Source organism: Myotis myotis, unplaced genomic scaffold (genome assembly GCF_014108235.1).
Source record: "Myotis myotis isolate mMyoMyo1 unplaced genomic scaffold, mMyoMyo1.p scaffold_m19_p_1, whole genome shotgun sequence".
Classification (NCBI taxonomy): Eukaryota; Metazoa; Chordata; class Mammalia; order Chiroptera; family Vespertilionidae; genus Myotis; species Myotis myotis.
In genome coordinates this window covers 149,230,296-149,250,222 of record NW_023416313.1, presented here as the reverse complement: position 1 = coordinate 149,250,222, position 19,927 = coordinate 149,230,296, and the positions used below count along the sequence as shown (strand labels likewise).

General features: G+C 41.1%; 1 pseudogene and 2 gene segments (V, D, J or C); all 3 read left to right on the top strand.

Moving 5' to 3' along the window:
- Window positions 1-7,953: 7,953 nt before the first annotated feature.
- On the top strand, window positions 7,954-8,654 carry LOC118664117 (annotated as a pseudogene).
- A 5,095-nt stretch (window positions 8,655-13,749) lies between these two features.
- LOC118664106 lies at window positions 13,750-14,577 on the top strand. The segment is given in 2 exon segments: window positions 13,750-13,864; window positions 14,079-14,577. Coding segments are annotated over 2 exon segments (471 nt in total).
- A 3,370-nt stretch (window positions 14,578-17,947) lies between these two features.
- LOC118664094 lies at window positions 17,948-19,343 on the top strand. The segment is given in 2 exon segments: window positions 17,948-18,116; window positions 18,701-19,343. Coding segments are annotated over 2 exon segments (444 nt in total).
- Window positions 19,344-19,927: the final 584 nt, after the last annotated feature.

Below are 19,927 nucleotides of genomic sequence, written 5' to 3'. Positions count from 1 at the left end.
ATATGAGCCAGTCAAATTATAGACAGCAAAGAGGATGAGTGGGGAGGAGGAAGAGACAGTGTTTGTGTGAAGTTCATCTTAGTTTTTCAGCTCTGCCACTTTATGTAAACATCAGAGAGCTGGAGTCCCTACTTTATAAATCCATTGGGATTCTCTGAGCAGAAATACAGGAGTAAGAATGTTACTGGTCATTGTGAGCATGGAAGCTCAACAGTAAATATCTCTGTAACCTGTTTTCATTTTTTAATTGTTAGGATTAATGTCCCAAAACCCACTAACCTGGAGAAGTATTGCATCATCAAATATACGACCTTTTTATATATCTCCATGAAAGTAAGTGCAACAAGAATTAAGAGAAGAAGATAGAGGAAAAAATGATGAACAAAAATAGCAGAAAAGGGAGAGGAAAATATTTAATTAATCAGTAAAGTGTGGTTGGATCAGAGTCATCTATGTGGTTCAACAGTGCCGGGAGCCGGTCCATCCTTGCTGTTTCAAGGGACCTGGCATATATGGCATACTGTTCTTAATATGTTTGCTCACCTTCTTGGCACTATGTGTTTTAACCAAGGTCTCTGAGAAAGGTTGTTTCCCCAGGTAGGGATTTTCCCCTGAAGTTAGGGAGGGAATAAAACCTCTTAACTAAGTGCCAGGTGGGTAATTAATCACTTTAACTACGAACAATCATGCTTAAGCTACTTAATCTTTACTCCCTGGAATGGAGATAAGAAACGCCCTAACCTTTGTAATAGAGATTGATAGGATTGAATCAACTGGTATAAATACAGATGTAACAAGACAGCAAGAGTCAGAACTTAGAATACAGAACTAAGAACACAGAACTAAGAAGACAGAACCTAGAGACAGAAGAACTTCGCTGGAGAGAACATGGCAAAAGATCCTGGACTGAACCTGACTACAGAAATTGGCAAGAGAACCTGACTAGAACCTGGTGACTGAACCTGGCTGGAGACAGAACCTGGCTGGAGAACCTGCTGGGGTTGGACCCCGGCACAACAGGGTGCTCAAGAGTTGGACAGGAGAAGGGGAGAGGTGGAAATTAAGTCAGAGTGGACATCACAAACATATCTAATTTATCACAAAGCCAATTGGACTTATTTTTTAGGTTGATGGTGACTATATGTTTTGTTTTCTAGAACTCTCCTGATTTCAAGAAAATCCTTTACTTTTGCAATACACAGTAAATGCTGAGATAGTATCCTTTATCAGAATTTTCATATAACTGAATTCTCTAATTCTTTGTCAAACTATGCAATTTGGAAACGAGGTAACTCTTCCTAGGACTCTTCAAGGTTATTTTTAACCTACTGAGAAATTGATTATATCAGAAACATCATACCCTCTTCCGCAAACACTAACCACAAACTTATCATACATAAGTGTTTTAAGGGAACAAAAAGTTTTATATCTTCATAAATTGTACATATTGCCTCTTAACCTCATGCACTATTTGTACACAGAATTTTGGAGAGATGACTGTGCCATCTCACTGGGCCAATGTGGGTGGAGTTTGCTGTTCAGATGAATGACAGAGCTGAGAGGTGATCGGTCCTCAGTGAGTCTGGTGAACACACTGAGTGCAGGAACAACATTTGCCTTGGTCCAGGACCCTGCACCCTCCAGATCAGGGGCAAAGGCACCACAGCAACTTGGCAAGACGTCATGGAGAGACACCTGGGGGCTCTGCTGGGGCTTCTGTGGGCCCAGGTTTGCTGTGAGTTCGGGTGTCCCAGATGGGGAGCTGGGGAGTGTTCCACAGCTGACAGTGGGGGCTGGGGGAAGGAAGAGCTGACACAGAAGCTCCTAGACAGTCCCATTTGGGTGTTTCTTGAGATATTTTACAGATCTAGAAACTGCATCATTCATCCCAGTGACATTATTTGTGTTTGTTTTTCTCTTTCCAAGCAGGGGTGAGAGGGATGAATGTGCAGCAGAGTCCTTCAGTCCTGAGCCTCCAGGAGGGAACCAGCTCTACTCTGAGGTGCAATTTTTCTAGTACTATGTATAAAGTGCAGTGGTTCCGACAGAATCCTGGGGGCGGCCTCATCATTCTATTTTACATGAGTTCAGGGACAAAGCACAATGGAAGATTAAGCTCCACAGTGGATTCTGTGAACCTGTACAGTACCCTGAGCATCACAGCCTCCCAACTGGAGGACTCAGCCACCTACCTCTGTGCAGCGGATGCACAGTGCTGCCAGGTGATCTGCAGCCTGTACCCAAACTGCAGCTGGGCCTGCAGCACCACCCCTTCCACGGGCAGGCATGTTGCCCCCACATTAGGCTTTGCACATCTTTGGGTTTTCAAATGTATGTTCCAAAACTTGTTTCTGTCCTAAAATAATACTCTTCAGCTCTGTCATTCACCTTTTTTTTTTTTTTGGCCTTATTTCTTCCCTGAAATCACTTTATAGGTAAAAAGCTCTAATATGGAACCACTAAAACAACTGATAAAGATATCAGTATCTAATTTCCTGTCAAAGCAGGTCCCCTTGCAAGCAGCACAGAAATGACATACAAATTAGTCTGCTGGAAAAGGTTTTGAAAAATACATGGTGGTGAATAAGCAGAAGAATATGAGTCAGTTCTTCAGTTAACTGCAGGTGGTTCTACTTTTAAGGCAAAAGGAAGGAGCCCGTGTAATGGTTTTTAAAGTTTTTATTAGACTTATTCTCCCAGAAATACCAAATATAAGAAAAATAATTTTATTGAATGATGTTCACTCAATCTAGATTATTACATATATTATCTATTTCAGTACTGAATAACACTGTAAATAAATACTCTCATTTCACACATGGATAAAGTGAGGGTTGTAGTGGATAAGTGACTGGTTTGAACTCAAATTATTAATAAATTTTTGAAGCTGGTACAACATGAGCGGTTATAATTTGTGCAACCTGTTATAGAACACTCTATTGCATCAATTATTTTGATCAATAAATTTGTACAGTGTGTTTATGTACATTACTAACAAAAGTATCCATTTAGGTCATTTCTTTTAATCTTCATCTGAGGACATGTTTTTATTCTCAGAAAGAGAGGAAAGGAGAGAGAAACATCAATGTGAGAGAGAAATATAATCAGTTGCCTCCCATATGTACCCTGACCTGGGATCGAACCTGCATCCTTTTGGTTTATGGGATGATGCTCCAACCAATTGAGCCACCTGGTCAGGGCAGTTTATTTCTTGTTTTTAATTACTCTTCTCAAGGTGACATTAGTTATTCACATTATATAAATTTTAGGTGTACAATTTTATAATAAAGTAGAGTCTTAGTGCATGAAATTCATGCATGGGGGTGCGGTCCCTCAGCCTGGCCTGCACCCTCTCACAATCCGGAACCCCTCAGAGGATGTCTGACTGCCTGTTTAGGCCCGATCCCACAGCAATCCCTAAACTGGCAGTCAGATATCCCTCTTGCCTGCTTGCCTGCCTGATCGCCCCTAACCACTCTGCCTGTCTATGTCATTGCCCCTAATCACTTCCTGCCTGTCTGATCGCCCATAACCACTCTGCCTGCCTGCCTGATGGCTCCTATTAACTCCCTGCCTGCCTGATCACCCCTAGGTGCTTGCCTGTCTGCCTGATCACCCCTAACAGTGTCTGCCTGCCTGCCTGATCACCCCTAACCACTTGCCTGCCTGATTACCCCTAACTGCTCACCTGCCTGCCTAATTGCCCCTGACTGCTCTCCTGCCTGCTTGATCACCCCTAACTGTCTCTGCCTGCCTGCCTGATTGCCCCTAAACACTGGCCTGCCTGCCTGATCACCCCTTACTGCTTGCCTACCTGCCTCATTGCCCCTATCCACCTCTGCCTCACCCCCCCCCCCCCTGCGGCTTCATCCGGAAGGTTGTCCGGAAGGACGTCCAGAATGACGTCCAGTAGGTTATTTGGCTGTCCGGTCTAATTAGCATTTTATGCTTTTATTATTAAAGATTATATATATATATATATATATATATATATATATATATATATATATATTCCAGCATATTAGCCATGGTGGTAGGGTACCTTTGATAAATATCTGCTTCAAGAAAGCCTAAGAATTACAATTGGGGGGAAAAACTGTCCTCAAAAAGGTTCCTGCCATTTTTTAGCAATTCAGGTTGTATTGCCTGCCTGTGTAAGACTCACTTTTAATCATGTTCACATCATTGGTCCCCCGTAGGTTTGTATCATCTGTATATTGCATTGTGTTATAAACTTCCAAAGCCTAATCTTCCTTCAACATCATATATTTGACTCCTTTACCCTCTTCATCCTCCCCACTCCCCATTTCCCTCTGGTCACTACCATACTGTTGTCTATTATATTGTGGTTTGCTTTATTTGTTGTTTTCTGTTTTATGTCCCACATATGAGTGAAGTCATATGGTTGTTGTCCTTTTCTGTCTGACTCAACTCATCTACATATATAAAAATCCAGCAACCAGACGCTGTAATGACTGGAATGACTGGTTGCCATGACACCCACTGTGGTCAGCAAACTGGCCCGATTATGGGTGGGCCTGGGGGCCAACCTCTGGTGGCCCCTCCCCCATCTGGCCCCTCCCCAATTTCCCCTACTTTAATTGGGGGTGGGGCCATCTGGCTAGCTTCCTGCAGGCCCTCCCCCCACTGGCCCCACCCCTAATGGGGCCCCAACACTGTGATCACCCTCAGCCCCTCCCCTGGCTCACCCCATCCCCAATTGCCCCCTTACCCCAATAGGGGGTGAGGACAGATCTTCAACCATCTGTGGCCCCTCTCCCTGGCCAGCCCCACCCCTGATGGGTCCCCAACATGCCATCGACCCACGGCCCCTCCCCTGAGCCAGCTTCACCCCCGATCCGTCCTCCCACTCTGATCAGGATCAGGGCCAGCTGACCAACTGCCCTTGGCCCCTCCCTGTGGCTGGCCCCACCCCCCGATCGCCCCCCACACCATTCGGGGGCAGGGCAGGCCAGTCAACACCCATGGCCCCTCCCCCTGGCCACTGGCCCCTAATTAGCCCCCCAACACCATTCGGGGGCTGGGCTTGCTGGCCCACTGCCCACAGCCCCTCCCCACAGCTGGCCCCACTCTCAATCAGCCCCCCACACCGCAATCAGGGGTGGGTCCCACTGGCTAATCGCCTGTGGAACCCCCTCTGGCCAGCCTTGCCCTGATTAGGCCCTGATTGGGGCTGGCTGGCTGGCCAATTTCCTGCCATCTCCTCCCAACAGGGCCAGCCCAATCCATCCTGATTGGGGCCAGGCAGGCCAGAGACCACCCACGCATGAATTTGTGCACTGAGCCTCTAGTTTAGAACGATACTGTCACCATCCATCTGTGTTGTCCCATATGGCAGTATTTCATCATTTCTATGGCCCCAAAGCATTTCACTGTACATGATTACCACAAATTCTTTCTCCAATCACCCATCAAAGGAACTTAGGTTGTTTTCATGTCTTGGCTATTGTGAGTAATGCTGAAGTGAACATAGGGGTACATGCCTGTTTATGAAAAAATATTTTAAGAAATTTCAGGTAGTTACCCGGAAGAGGGATTCCTAGGTCTTATGTTAGCTCTGTTCTAAATACTTTGTGGAGTCTTCATAATGTTTTCTATAGAGGCTGCATCAATTTATATCCCCAGCAGCAGTGTACAAGGGTTCCATTTAGGGCATTTCTAAGCAGCTCCTTGTATAGAAGATCTTATGGAAAGATCAAAATGGAAATTTTCATTTTGTTTTATTAAAATACATCACCAATTCTTGCATTGTGGATAAAATTTTACTCATAATTTTGCTACAGCACTCACATTTTGGGAAAGGGAGCAGAAAGCTTGCAGGATTAAACTAAAATATCCCTTATCTGTTACAGCCAGTGATAAAGACTTCTGGCCACCAAACCTGAAGTTTAAACTTGCATGTGGAATAATTCAATGCAAATTGAATTTCAAACTGTACCATCTGGCATAGATAGGAATGACTGGGACCCTGAAAATTAACATGAAGATGTAAGGGCAGACTTCAGTGAAGCTGGAAACTGTGACCCATGTGGTAGCAGAAGGGACCCTGCCCTTGGTTTAAGGCTCTGTTATCACTGTCTTGAAATTCTTAATAATTTTATCTTTGTACTGGTGCTTTTAAAGTTCCATCCACATATGGGATGGAAAAGGTGTGTGAGCAAAGGAGATACATGGGGCAGCAGGACACAAGTCACAGCAGGGAGTGTCTGAGCTAAGCAGTTGTCAGAGCCACCTGTTTGGCCTCTGCATGCTCTCACCATCCGGGGCTTTGACATGCAGCAAAGGGGAGCAGTAAACTTTGTTGGTCAATGACTACAAAATGAAAGTGTATACATGGAGGGAAGGTGGGGAGGGTGACTAGGAGGTAATCAATCAAAGACCTTGTATGTATATACACGCATAAACCATGGACACAAACAATAAGGTGCTGAAGGCCTGGGGCAGGGGGCAGTGGCTGGATGGAGGAGGTCAATGGGGAAAAAAGAGGACATATGCAAAACTTTCAACAAAAAGAATTATTTTTGAAAAAGTGTATATAAGGACACTTCAATAAAGCATTTTGGAAGTTCCTTACAACACTGAGTACAGTCTTACCATATAACCCATTAATGGTGTTCCTGGGTTTTACCCAAAGGAGTTGAAAAGTTATGTCCACACAAAAACTTACCCATCAGTGTTTTTAGCCCTTTATTCTAAGTTGCCAAAACTTGACAGCCTCCAATATGTCCATCAATAGATGAATGGGTAAATGAATGGTGGTCCATCCAAAAGAAATGAACTATCAAGCCATGAAAAAACAAGGAAAAGTAAAATGTATACAGATAGTCCTCAGGTTACGTCGGACTCAATGTACATTGTTTAGTGGTTACGTCGCCATTGCCCATTTATTTATTTAAAAAAAAGTTCCATTATTTAGACGTATATACATATGTGCTTTATGTCTTTTATTATTTATTTAACACAAGTAAAGGTCAGAATTGTTATCTTTCTTTTAAATTTTTTTACTGTTTCACTTCATTTCTGCTGTGTATGTGCTCCATGTGAGTGACGTAGGTCCTTATGTAGGTGGGTTCTGACTTACGGTGAAAATTGCGTTATGTTGTGCCATAGGAATGGATCTCTAATGTAACCTGAGGACCTATTGTATTACTAAATAAAGAAGCCAACTGGAAAAGGCAATGTACTATATGATTTCAACCACATGACATTCTGGAAAAGTCAAAACTATGGTGACAGTAAAAAGACCAGTGGTTGCCAGGGGCTGAGGGAAGCTGGAGGGATGACTAGGCAGAGCACAGATAATATGCAGGTTGGTGAAATTAGTCTCTGTGATGCAATAATGATGGATACATGTAATTATACTCTAGAGGCCCAGTGCACGAAATGCGTGCACAGGTAGGGTCCCTAGTGGCTGCAAGCTACTAGTGGGGGCCTCCCTTCCCCCAGTTTGCCAGTGGGACAGCCCCCAGTTGAACTCCCAGTTGAATTCCATGTTGAGGGGATAATTTGCATATTAGGCTTTTATTATATAGGATTTGTGTAAATCCACAGAAGGTACAACACAAAGAGTAAACCCCATGATGGTACACTATGAACTTTGGTGATCATAATGCGTCAATGTAGGCTTATCAATTGTTAGAAATGTACCACTCTTGTGGGGAATTTCATAATGGGGGATGCTATATGTATGTGGGGGGAGGAGGTACATTGGAAAAATCTGTACCTTTTTCTTAATTTTTCTCTGACCCTAATGACTGGGGGAAGAAAAAAAAGTCTCCACCCACTGTTGGAAGCTTCTGCCCCAGCTTGCAGTTGTCCTATAGCAGAAGCTGCATCATACCTTTATCTGTGGCCTTCCCTTAGGTCTTAAGGATCCTGACACTTTACTGTGGACATCGGACTTGGTGGAACCGCAATCATGATGGTGGGAAGAGCAGCAAGATGCTGTAGCACATCGACTACCGCATGCACTGCAACCTGCAGGACAGATGCATCTTCATCAGCACCTTTAAGGCCTTTGACAAGCACATGAACTTGATCCTCTGTAATTGTGATGAGTTCAGGAAGATCCAGCCAAAGAATGCGAAGCAGCGCAAGAGAGAAGAGAAGCGGGTTTTGGGTCTGGTGTTGCTGCGCGGGAGAACCTGACGTCCATGGCTGTGGAGGAATCTCCCCGCAAAGATACTAGGATCGCTCCTGTACCCCTTGCAGGAGCTGCAGCAGGCCCTGGGGTTGGCAGGGGGGCTGACAGAGGAGTACCAGGTGGTGCTCCTATTCTGCAGGCTCCTGCGGGATTAGCAGGCCCTGTCCGCGGGTTTTGGGGAACCTCCCACAGGTAAGGGTTCCACAGGGACGAAGCCCAGTTGCAGCTTCCCTGTTGAGGCCACTGCCAGCATTGCTGGAGCCCCAACTCAGTAGCACCAGGTTGAGCAGCTCCCTCCTGCAGGCATTATGACTCCTCCACCTGGTATGAGACCACCCATGGGCCCACCAATTGGGCTTCTCCCAACTCAAGGGACACCGATAGGCATGCCTCCTCCATGAATGAGGCCCCCTCCTCTCTTTCCCCTCTTTGCCTCCTCCCCCCCATCAGAGGTCCATCTCCCCCAGGAATGCATCCACCAAGACCCTAGGATACTGTTGTCCTTAGCCTCTCTTTTCCTGCAATGCATCTCCTGAAACTGTGTAGAGTGTTTGTGAGCTTCTGTCCTCTCTTTGCTGCATTAATATTCGCTAATAAATGAATAGAGCAACAACAAACACCCCAAAACACATTAAACTCATACTTACATGAAACTGATTTGCATGAAGAGTTAAAGCATTTCAGAAAACTGGACCCACTAAAAACATTACCTAATGGCACCTTTTCCATTCTTTATTTTATTTTTAATTGAATTTATTGGGGTTACATTGGTCAAAAAAAGTATATAGGTTTTAAGTGTACAGTTCTACAATGCATCATCTGCACATTGCATTATGACTTATCATCCAAAGCCTAGTCTCCTTCCATCACCGTTTATCTCCCCATTTACTGTATTCCACCTGCTCCCAACCCTCATCCCTCTGGTAATTACTGTACTGTTGTCTGTGTCCTGAGATTTTTTTTTTCTTAATCCTTTCACCTGTTTCATCCAGTCCTCCTCCCCTCTGATAGCTGTCTGTCTGTTTTCTGTATCTATGAGTCTGCTTCTATTTTGTTTGTTTATTTTGTTCACTAGATTCCACATATAAGTGAAATCATATGGTATTTGTCTTTCTTTGACTATCTTATTTCACTTAGCATAATACTCTCTAGGTCCATCTAGACTGTTGCAATGGTAAGATTTCCTTCTTTATGGCTGAGTAATATATATATATATATACCACAGCTTTTGTATCCACTCATTTACTGATGGGCACTTAGGCTACTTCCAAATATTAGCTATTGTAAATAACACTGTAATGAACATAGGGTGCATATATTCTTTCAAGTCAGTGTTTTGGGTTTCTTTGGTTATATTCCAAGAAGTGGAATCACTGGGTCATAATGTAGTCCCATTTTTAAATTTTTGAGGAAGCTCCATACTGTTTTCCAAAGTGGCTGCACCAATCTGCATTCCCAGAAACAGTGCATGATGGTTCCCTTTTCTCTACATCATTGCCAACACTTGTCAGCTGTAGGTTTATTGATGATAGCCATTTTGACAGATGTGAGACCATAAAAATTCTAGAAGAAAACACAAGCAGTAAAATCACAGACATTTCTTGCAGCCATATTTTCTAACTGATATAGTTCCTTGGGCAAGGGAAACAAAAGAAAAATAAATAAAGGAGACTACATCAAGCTAAAAAGTTTTTCCACAGCAAAGAAAACCATCAGCAAAATGAAAAGACAACACATTTAATGAGAGAACATGTTCACCATGATACATATGATAAGGCCTGGCTGGGAATTTTGAACAGACAAATTAACTTTGCAAAGAAAAATGGCAGATGGCATAATGCAATTGGGTTGTTTTAGAAAGTGTTTATTGCTTTGCATATTAATAAGCTCATTCTCCTCCTCTAGGTTGTCCTAGTTGTGGATGTTTAAAAAAAATTTTTTTCCCTACAGGTTCTATGTGATATGTTATAGATATACACAGAAGAAATAAGTTTCCAGAAGAACATCCTGTTTACCCCTGATTAGCCATGAAACCACATTTTTCTCACTGTGTGTGAAGATTTTTACACTTGGTGTTAAAGTCCCATCTTACTATGGATATCTAGATCCATCACTGATCTTATAGGAGAAATGAAAACACAAATAGAAACTTACCCTGAGGATCTTGTCTGTCACTGAACAGGCCCCAGTGTTGGTTAGGGGAAACCCCAGACTCACTCGGTTAAATGTGAATGTGAAAATCGTCTTAGGGTTCCATGATGCAGTACAATTTCTCAACACTCACACACCCTCTGCATTACATGCAACCAGTCTTCAATAAATATTTCTCTGTTAAATAGCATGAAAGGAATCTCAGAGTTTTAAGAGCCCTTAAATATCTGCTAGTCCAACCTGATTTTATAACAAAAACTAAATCTAAGATGCCAATAGAAAACAATTAGATATTACATGAACTGGGAATAGAAGGAAATTGGACTTTCTCATTTTCTCTTCAGCAATATTTTCCTTGCTTCCTTCTTAAAGTATTATATTTCTGAGCAAAAAGGAACTGTCTAATGTAAGCCCAGCTACTGCTGTCTGGTTCTGGAAAGGCCATGATCAATCATTTGGCCATTGGAATAGAGAATTCCAATTATTGTAAACATTTGACACATTGGACAGGAAAGGAGACTAAAGTTGAACCACTGTTACTGTATCAGTAACAGACCTTCACTCACTGGCTTCTGTAAGAGGAAGCCAAAGGTGATGGTGCCATCCTCAACACACACAGATGTATTTCTAAGAACTTTCCTGGAAGTAGTTAATATATTTGTTATCCCAAGTGAACATTCTTTGAAGACAGAATATGAGTATAATGAACACAACTCACATATTGTCAACAAAAACGATAGTTGGAATTTGAAAATTCAGGTAGGCGGCAGTTCATGAAGGTGCCAGGTAAAGGTTTTTCAGGCCAACATTTTGGTGATGGGTAAAACAGTATTCTATGGATTAACCATGGAGCTGATAATTTTGTCCCAGGCCTCAGATATATCTGTGCTACAATTCACACATGAAACACTTGTTTTCATATGAATGGTCATATTTACACCATCACCATCAGATCTGTATGCCATAACTATGAAAAGGACAAATATTGACTTTACGTCTCCAAAAAGAAGGAAATGTGCCCAGAGAAAGATTTGAGAAATTTTATCTTATGGAGAATAAAAGACCCTCAAAATCCAGAAGTGTTACATACTTAAAAACACACATTTTACAGATACATTTATATTTATATATTCAGTTGATTTTTTTTTTTTTACCATAGCTGTCTTTAAATCTTTAAGGGTCTGAGAGGTGGAAGAGAGATCAGATTTATTCTTTGTAATCTCAGAAGAACAGTGAGTTCAAATAATCAGAAAGGAGCTCCCACTTCTGGATGTGAGGTAGTCTTGGTTTCTCAGGGACCATTTAGGGTCAGTTCCTGTTTGTACTGTTTCCTTACCAGACACGGGCAATCAAGAAGTAAAAGTGGGTAAGAAAGGGTTTTTGGCAGAGAAAGATAATTCTGGAAACTCACAGGACTGAAGGACTTTATCAACGTCTTAGGGAAAGAACAGTGTAGTGGAGTTTGTGAGAAAAATGAGAGAGTGTGGAATCTGAGACAGCGATGGCCAGAGAGGCAGGATCCATGCCAGGAGAACTGGATTATACTTTAGATAAAATTCTACTAAGGATATGAGTTAGTAATTGTATTTTAGGACAGGTTATCCATCTTGATAAGAAAATTAAATCATGCCAAGAATAAACTTACATGTAGTTTTATTTTCTCAGAAGCTGTACTTTATTTTTTTAATACTTTGAGGAATATAAGACACACAGCATTAAAATAGATTTCTTATAAAATTTATTTATTGATTTGAGAGAGAGAGAGAAACATTGATTTGTTGTCCCACTTACTTATGCATTCATTGGTTGGTTTTTGCATGTGACCTGCCCAGGGATCAGACTCACAATGTTGGTTACTGAGTTAAAGCTCTAACCAACTGAGCTACTCAGCCAGGGCCTCGAATAGGTTTCCTAATGTGTGTCAGATTTCTCACTGCAATTTAAGCCAACCTGTGGGTCAAATTGTTTCCTATGGTTGAAATATTAATAACGCATGGAAGATATCCCCTGCTCCCTTATCAAGGAGATTCAATCCTTTACTTTTAATCACAATCGTCTTAATTGAGGAAAGATTCCTATATTCACTTTGGTACTATCAGTTCTCTGGGAATAGCAAGGTCACAGGCAAAATCAGCTTAGAGGAGCAGGCTTTGAGATAGAAGGTACTTGAAATATCCAATGATCTTCTCCCTCAAACTCTAATCGTTTCCTTACATGTTCCTTTTAGAAAGAGCTTTTCTTCATAGAAGAGAAATGAGGCTGGAAGGTTTAGCTAAAGAGGAAGGGATTTTAAATTTAAAAATTTTTTGAATTTCAGATTGTATTCAATATTATTTTGTATTAGATTTAGAAGTATAGCACAGGGCTTAGGAAATTATATACTTTATAGAGTGTCTTTCATGCTGCTTCAAGGGCCCACCTGGTCCCACGCATAGTTATCACGATATTATTGACTATATTCTATATGCTGTAATCTACATTGTTGTGACTAATCTATAACTACCATTTTTATACTGCTTAACCCCTTCACCTTTTTCACCTAGCCTACAACTGTGTGTCTGAATCTATGGGTCTGTTTCTATTTTGTTTGTTTCTCTTGTTCATTAGATTCTACATGTAAGTGAAATCATATAGTATTTGTCTTTCTCTGTCTGACTTATTTCCCTTGGCATTATACACTCTAGGTCAGGGGTCCTCAAACTTTTTAAACAGGGGGCCAGTTCACTGTCCCTCAGACTGTTGGAGGGCTGGACTATAGTTTTAAAAAAACTATGAACAAATTCCTATGCACACTGCACATATATTATTTTGAAGTAAAAAAACAAAAACAAAACGGGAACAAATACAATATTTGTATTTGCATGTGGCCCGTGGGCCGTAGTTTGAGGACCCCTGCTCTAGGTCGATCCATACTGTCATAAAAGTAAGATTTAATTAATTTTTAAGGCTGAGTTGTTTTCCATTGTGTTTGTGTATGACAGCTTGAAGAGGAAGATTTTATATATATTTTTTTGCTTAAGAGAGTGAACCATTGAGTTTCCAGATTTCAAAGATATAAACCCAGGCCATTGTAGAATAAATACCAACAGCATCTGACTCTTTCCAAAATATTAACAATGACTCAGTAGTGTGCAGAGTTACAAACCTTGATCTCTATATTCTTCTGTATTCTCTGTTCTGACTTAATTTATTTGACCAATTGCTGTTTTGAGTCCCTCGAGGCACAGGGTAAGAGAATATTTAACAGCAAGCTCAGTAGTTGTGAATGTAACCACAAGATGGCAGTGCACCTGTGCTGATGCAGAACATGTGGAGGGCGCATTTTAGTGGATTCTGAATGAACAGGCTTTGGCAGAAGCACAGTCTTTTTCTTATTGGCTGGGTAGAATGTGAGAAACCCCTATGATGGTCAGAGGAAAAGAGGGGTAACTTGATAATAGCAGTAGCTCCCCTGGCTGTGATTGCAGGTCCACAATTGCTCCTGAGTAGGAAGAATGATGAAGACGTCCATTGGAGCTTTGTTCATGTTCTTGTGGCTGCAGCTGGACCGTGAGTTGAGGGTTTCTGGGAAACAATATATTAGTGGATATTCTTTAGAAGCAACACTGGCTTGTTTCAGGGTTCCTTAGTTACTGGATAAAAAGAAAATGATAAAGTTTCTTACATGAGAAAATAAAGAATTGTGATTAAAAAAAAAAGAAAATGATAAAGTTTAATGATCTGGTCACTGTTCTCCTTTCTCTGACTTTTTCTTTCTGCATAGGGGTCAGCCACGGAGAGAAAGTGGATCAGCATCCTTCTACCTTGAATATCCAGGAGGGAAACACTGCTGTTATCAACTGTTCTTATTCCAACAGTGGCTCTATCTACTTTCCTTGGTATAAGCAAGAACCTGGAAAAGGTCCCCAGTTCATTATAGACATTCGTTCAAATAAGGACAAAAACCAAGCTGAAAGACTCACTGTTTTCTTGAATAAGGCGGCCAAACATCTCTCCCTGCACATCACAGCCACCCAACCTGGAGACTCAGCTGTCTACTTCTGTGCAGCGAGTACACATTGCTTCCCAGGCACCTGCATCCTGTACACAAACCTGCGAGGGGGCAGCCCCCTCTGCCTGGGACAGACCTGCATTTGTCTTATTGCTTATTTGCAAGTGGAAAATAGTGTGTTGGTATAAAAACACTTAATAAGAGGTCAGTTTCAAGATGACCCAGAAAGGGTTATAACATATGGTTGGATGTTTGTTGCTTAATGGATTCTTGAAGTGAATTAGTAATGTTTAAGTTTGAAACTTAGGCTTTAAAGATGACTGTATATTTGCCATTCAAAATCCTGTCCTATAAGATACCCCTTAGCATTAATATAACAATGTTTATTATGATTGGTTTTAATTATTGTGTTTTGAAAACAGCATTTATTATTTTCTTCTGATTAAAATTATTACATGCCAATTATAGAAAATATGTGTAATAGAAAAAATGTGAACTTGATAATTATGTAAGCAGATAATATTGCCTAACAGGTTACATTTCCATCAATTTTTGGTGTAATTAGAATCATGATTTTTTACTGAATTGTATATCTTGAATTGAGCATTTCCATTTCATCAAGCCTTCTCTTGCAGCACCTGCTATTTAATAGTTCTGTGAGAAATTTTAGTAAATTACAGATTTATATTAATTTTCTTCTACATTTGTGGCAAAATGGGAGTTTTTTCAATGTGTTCTGACCACTTTATTATTAAAAAAATGTGACTTTTTTTCAGAGCCTGGTGATGGTATGTACTATTTGTGGGTTTGAGGAAATCAGGATAGACATGATTTAAGAAAGTGAGCTTCTGTTTAAACACACAAAGCAATTCTCTTTTACAAAATTCTGTACATATTTGTTCACATTTATGTTATTCTCATAGAATTTAAAAGATTGAGTTGTATATTATTCACTGCTATAGCTTCAGTACTCAGCACTAACTTTCCCACATAGTTGATAATCAGTAGATGTTTGTTAAAGATTGGTGAGTTCTGGTATTTACTCATATTTTTAATTTAAGCTTTGTGATAGAATTAAATTTATATGTTGATTTGTGAGGATCAGAACTCCTAATGTGTGTATTTGATGATTTCATTATGTAAGAAGATATAGTTTCTTTCTATCTATACATGTCTTTCTCAATAAAACTTTGTTATTTTAAGACAATTAAATCTATTCCTTGACTTGTAATTTTTTGCTCCCATTATGATTCAAATCTTTCTGGGCTATATAGGAAAATTTTTATAAGTATTTATTAGCTACCTTACTATTATTAGTGGAGTGCACAAAGGCATTAGATGAATGGATAATTTACAGATAGCTTGTGACAAATATCCTTGCCTCATCTTCATGTTTCGACTGAATAAACTTTACTAACCACAACCTTTTTCATTTTTTTAAAAAAAGTCAATTCTTTTAATGTTATGGATAAATAAATGGAATGAAAAATGTTGCATGAATCATTAATTTCCCAATTATCCCACCTGTGGCCCTGGGTAGGTTATTTTCAAGATCTCTTATATTCTCCCTAGCGAATTGGTGACTGGTATGGTGAGATAATTGCTCTTGGGAGAGTTACGGTTGTCCTTAATTAATTGTTTTTTTCTTATAAGGAAATGCATCACATTAAACCAGATGCATAACATGTGAACACGAAAGGCCAGTATTGTAGCCCAACACCTCAATGACTTCCATTATTTCCTCACTATAACCACGAGCTCCAGTCCAGTAAAAGCAAGGTGCCTGTTGATTGGTCCATTTCCTGGAAGACAGGGAGAGGGATGTATGATGCATGGCTTTTGTTTTATGGGTTTATTCTTCCTTAACCAAATTAGAAGTGAGGGAGAGAGGGCACAATTACTATGGACCTAACTGTTTTTATCACATATACATGGGAATTGCTTTATGAAAGAAGAAATCCTCTGGTCAGAGATGCAGGGTCAGTACATACTGAGGCTCATTCAGACTTTAAACCTTCACTGCAGCATCGGTTTCCTCCCTTTGCTGAACAATTCACTGCAAACATGATGGCCTTTTTCCATCCTGCAAAACCAGACTGTGTGCTGACAGCTTCCCTATTGCTTGCTTTCCCCCGGGTGGTGCTGACTGCTCAGATGGTGTGGCTTCACCCAGTCCCGCACAGTGGGGCCCTTTCTGAGCCCACAAACTAGCCATCTGTAGAGGCTGACTCTTGTTGCCTTCCTGTGTGCACTGGTAGCCGGCCACCAAGTGGAACGGTGTTTGGGTGAGGCACTGAGCATTGGGGGTGCTCATGGACCAGTTGTGGGAATCTGCAGGCAAGGTGTCCCCAGCATCTCGTGTGCAGGGTCCTGATGTTCTCTGTCTGTGCTGCAGTTAATGGGATCTGTGTCCCTTTAATGCCCACTGAGAGCCCTGGATGCTGTTCCAGGTGCTTCCCACTTCCCAGCTGGGCAGCTCACCTCAGTATATGGATGGGGCAAGAATGAGGCGAGTCTCTTTGGCAGCTTCCCCTAAAGTTGGGAGAGCAGGGCTCACTCACATAATCTCACTTTCCCCTGTGGGAAAAATCAAATGCCCAGAAGATTTCTATTGGCACTGCACCATGCTACACAGGGGAAGGCGTGACCAGCGAAAAATGAAATCGTTCCTCCTACCCTTTAATATGCTACCAATCTCAGATATTTTTGTTCTCAGAATGTTCTCACACAGTATAACTTCTGTGCTAGATTCCTGAACTTCTCCACAGGCACTCTACTTAGTGTATAATTGTGAAAATTGTTTGTTTGTTTTGGAGGGTAGAAGGGGGTAGGAAGATGGTAGAAAATTCCCATTTAACTATTTTGATTTCAATATTTAAAAAAATTTTAAATCCTCACCCCAGGATATGATTTTATTGATTTGAGAGAGATGGAGAGATAGATAGATAGAGAGAAACATCAACCAGTTACCTTCGTAGGGGCCCCAACTTGGATCAAACCTGCAACCTAGGAATGTGCCAGAGAGGAGGGTGGTTGCAGACCCAGGTGAAAAAAAAAAGAATGGATTAAGAAGTACAAATTGTCCCTAACCGGTTTTGCTCAGCGGATAGAGAGTAGGCCTGAGGACTGAAGGGTGCCAGGTTTGATTCTGGTCAAGGGCATGTACCCCGGTTGCGGGCACATCCCCAGTAGGGGGCATGCAAGAGGCAGCTGAATCAATGTTTCTCTCTCATCCATGTTTCTACTCTGTATCTCTCTCCCTCTCCCTTCCTCTCTGTAAAAAATCAATAAAATATATTAAAAAGAAGTACAAATTGATAGTTATAAAATAGTCATTAGGATGTAAAGTACAGCATAAAGAATATAGTAAAAAATATTGTAATAACTATGTATGGTATCAGGTTGGTACTGAAAATATCAGAGAGAACACTTTGTAAAGTATATGATTGTCTAACCACTACTATACACCTGAAATAAAAACAAAATAATATTGGACATAAAGGGTAATTGAAAAATAAAATTAAAAAAGAGTTGGTTAATGCAAAAGGCAGTGTGGGTTGGGTGAGACTCTCAGCCAGTGCATAGAAAGTTCGACGTGACCCACAGCAACGTCTGCACCAGAAACCCTGTTTCCTGTTCTGGGGCAGCAGCAGCACACAGCTCAGCATTTCTTCTCTCCGTCTGTCAGCACCTCACCTTGCAGAGCCCTAACACTGAAGAAGAAAAAGAAGATCTCTTCCACCAAGTGGGAGAACTTGAACATGTCGGTGTCCGGTCTTCTGAGGGTGGTCATAACTTCCATGTGGCTAGGTAAGGATGCCCCAGTGGGAATGGGTCTTCTGTGACATAACAAATGGGGGCGGGGGGGGGCAGTCAGTCTTTTATGAGTCCCCTGGGAAGGAAAGCTGGCTGAGATTAAAAATAATTCTTTCTGTGTGGTACATCTACACAATAGAAGACTACTCCACTATATAAAAGAACACACTTTTACCATTTGCAACAGCATGAATGGAACTGGAGAGCATTATGCTAAGTGAAATAAGCCAGTCAGAGAAAGATAAATATCACCTGATCTCACTCGTATGTGGGATATAATGATCAACAAAATTTGATGATCAAAAATAGATCTTGAGACAAATGGTAGGGGAGGTGTGTGTATGTGTGTGTGTGTGTGGGGGGCAGTTAGAAAGGACTTGTATGCATGCATATTAGCATAACCAATGGACACAGACACTGGGGCGGTGGGGGCTTGCCAGGGATGGGAATGGCTGGTGGGGGGTGGAGTGTGAGGGTTAATTGGTGAAAAAGGAGACATATATATATATATAAATATATTTTTTTTCTGTCCCACATCACTTATCCCATAAGCTTCTGTTTGTATTTTCTTCTTTCAGGGTTCAGTATTGCCCAGAAGGTAACTCAAGGCCAACAAGCAATACTGGTGCAGGAGAACGAGGCTGTGAGCCTGGATTGCACATATGACACCAGTGATACAAGTTATAGTCTATTCTGGTACAAGCAGCTCAGCAGTGGGGCGATGATTTTCCTCATTCGTCAGGACTCTTACAACCAGCAAAATGCCACAGGAGGCCGCTACTCACTGAATTTTCAGAAAGCAAAGAGTTCTGCCAACCTTGTCATCTCAGCTTCACAGCTGGAGGACTCAGCAGTGTATTTCTGTGCCCTGAGTGAGCCCACAGTGAGAGGCGTGTTAGAAGGAGGCGTACCAAAACCCAGGACTCTGCTTCATGCATCCACCTGCTGTAGGGACCAAGGCGGGGAATTGTAATCACAGACAGGAAGCAACAAGGGCTGTGACAGCACAGGTGTAGGTAGGGTTAGAGGGAAAACACTCTATGAAAATACCTCTCTAGGTTCATGGAACATGTGTAGAGTTATCATTCATCAAAAACATCCATATCTTTGAAAATTTGGGTTTAAATTGTTTATTGGATATAAAGAAGAGCCGCAATAAATAACTTACCTTTGGTGACAGATTGAGCTAGAAGAATTGACTAAGGAAATTCAGAAACATCTGACTCAAATCAGTAAAACTATGTAAAATTGTCAGATTTTCCCTATCAGTTTGTTCAATAAATATTTATTGAGTATATTTTCTTTTAAAGGCATTGTTTTTAATAACTAAGGCTATGAAATTTTTCTGTTTTTCTCTTTTTTACGTTATGGTCTTTTATATTGTTTACTGAGTTAGTTTAAGTTATATTTGTTAGCTGAGGTAAGGTACCCTCATTTACTTTCTAAGGTGCCTACTATGTGACAAACTTTGTGTTCTTCCATCTTATTAATACTCTAGCATGGAAGAGCTCATTTCAGATTTACCTGTCTTCCAGCGGTCTTACTCATAAAATGATCAATAATTAGTGGCTCTAGGGAAACCTTGTGAAGAAGCAGACTGTGAATTATTTTTTTCTACTCTTGTCCTTAACTTTACCACCATTCTAAAAGCTTTTTGCCATCATGTTGCACAGTTGCACACTTCCTTGCCCTCTTTCTTTGTTTTATCAGTGCTCCACAATCCAAAATCCTCATTCTCTAATATTTCCTCCTTCTATGTCTAACCCCATTGTCTTAGTGCCTTATAGTTTGATTGGTAATGGGTA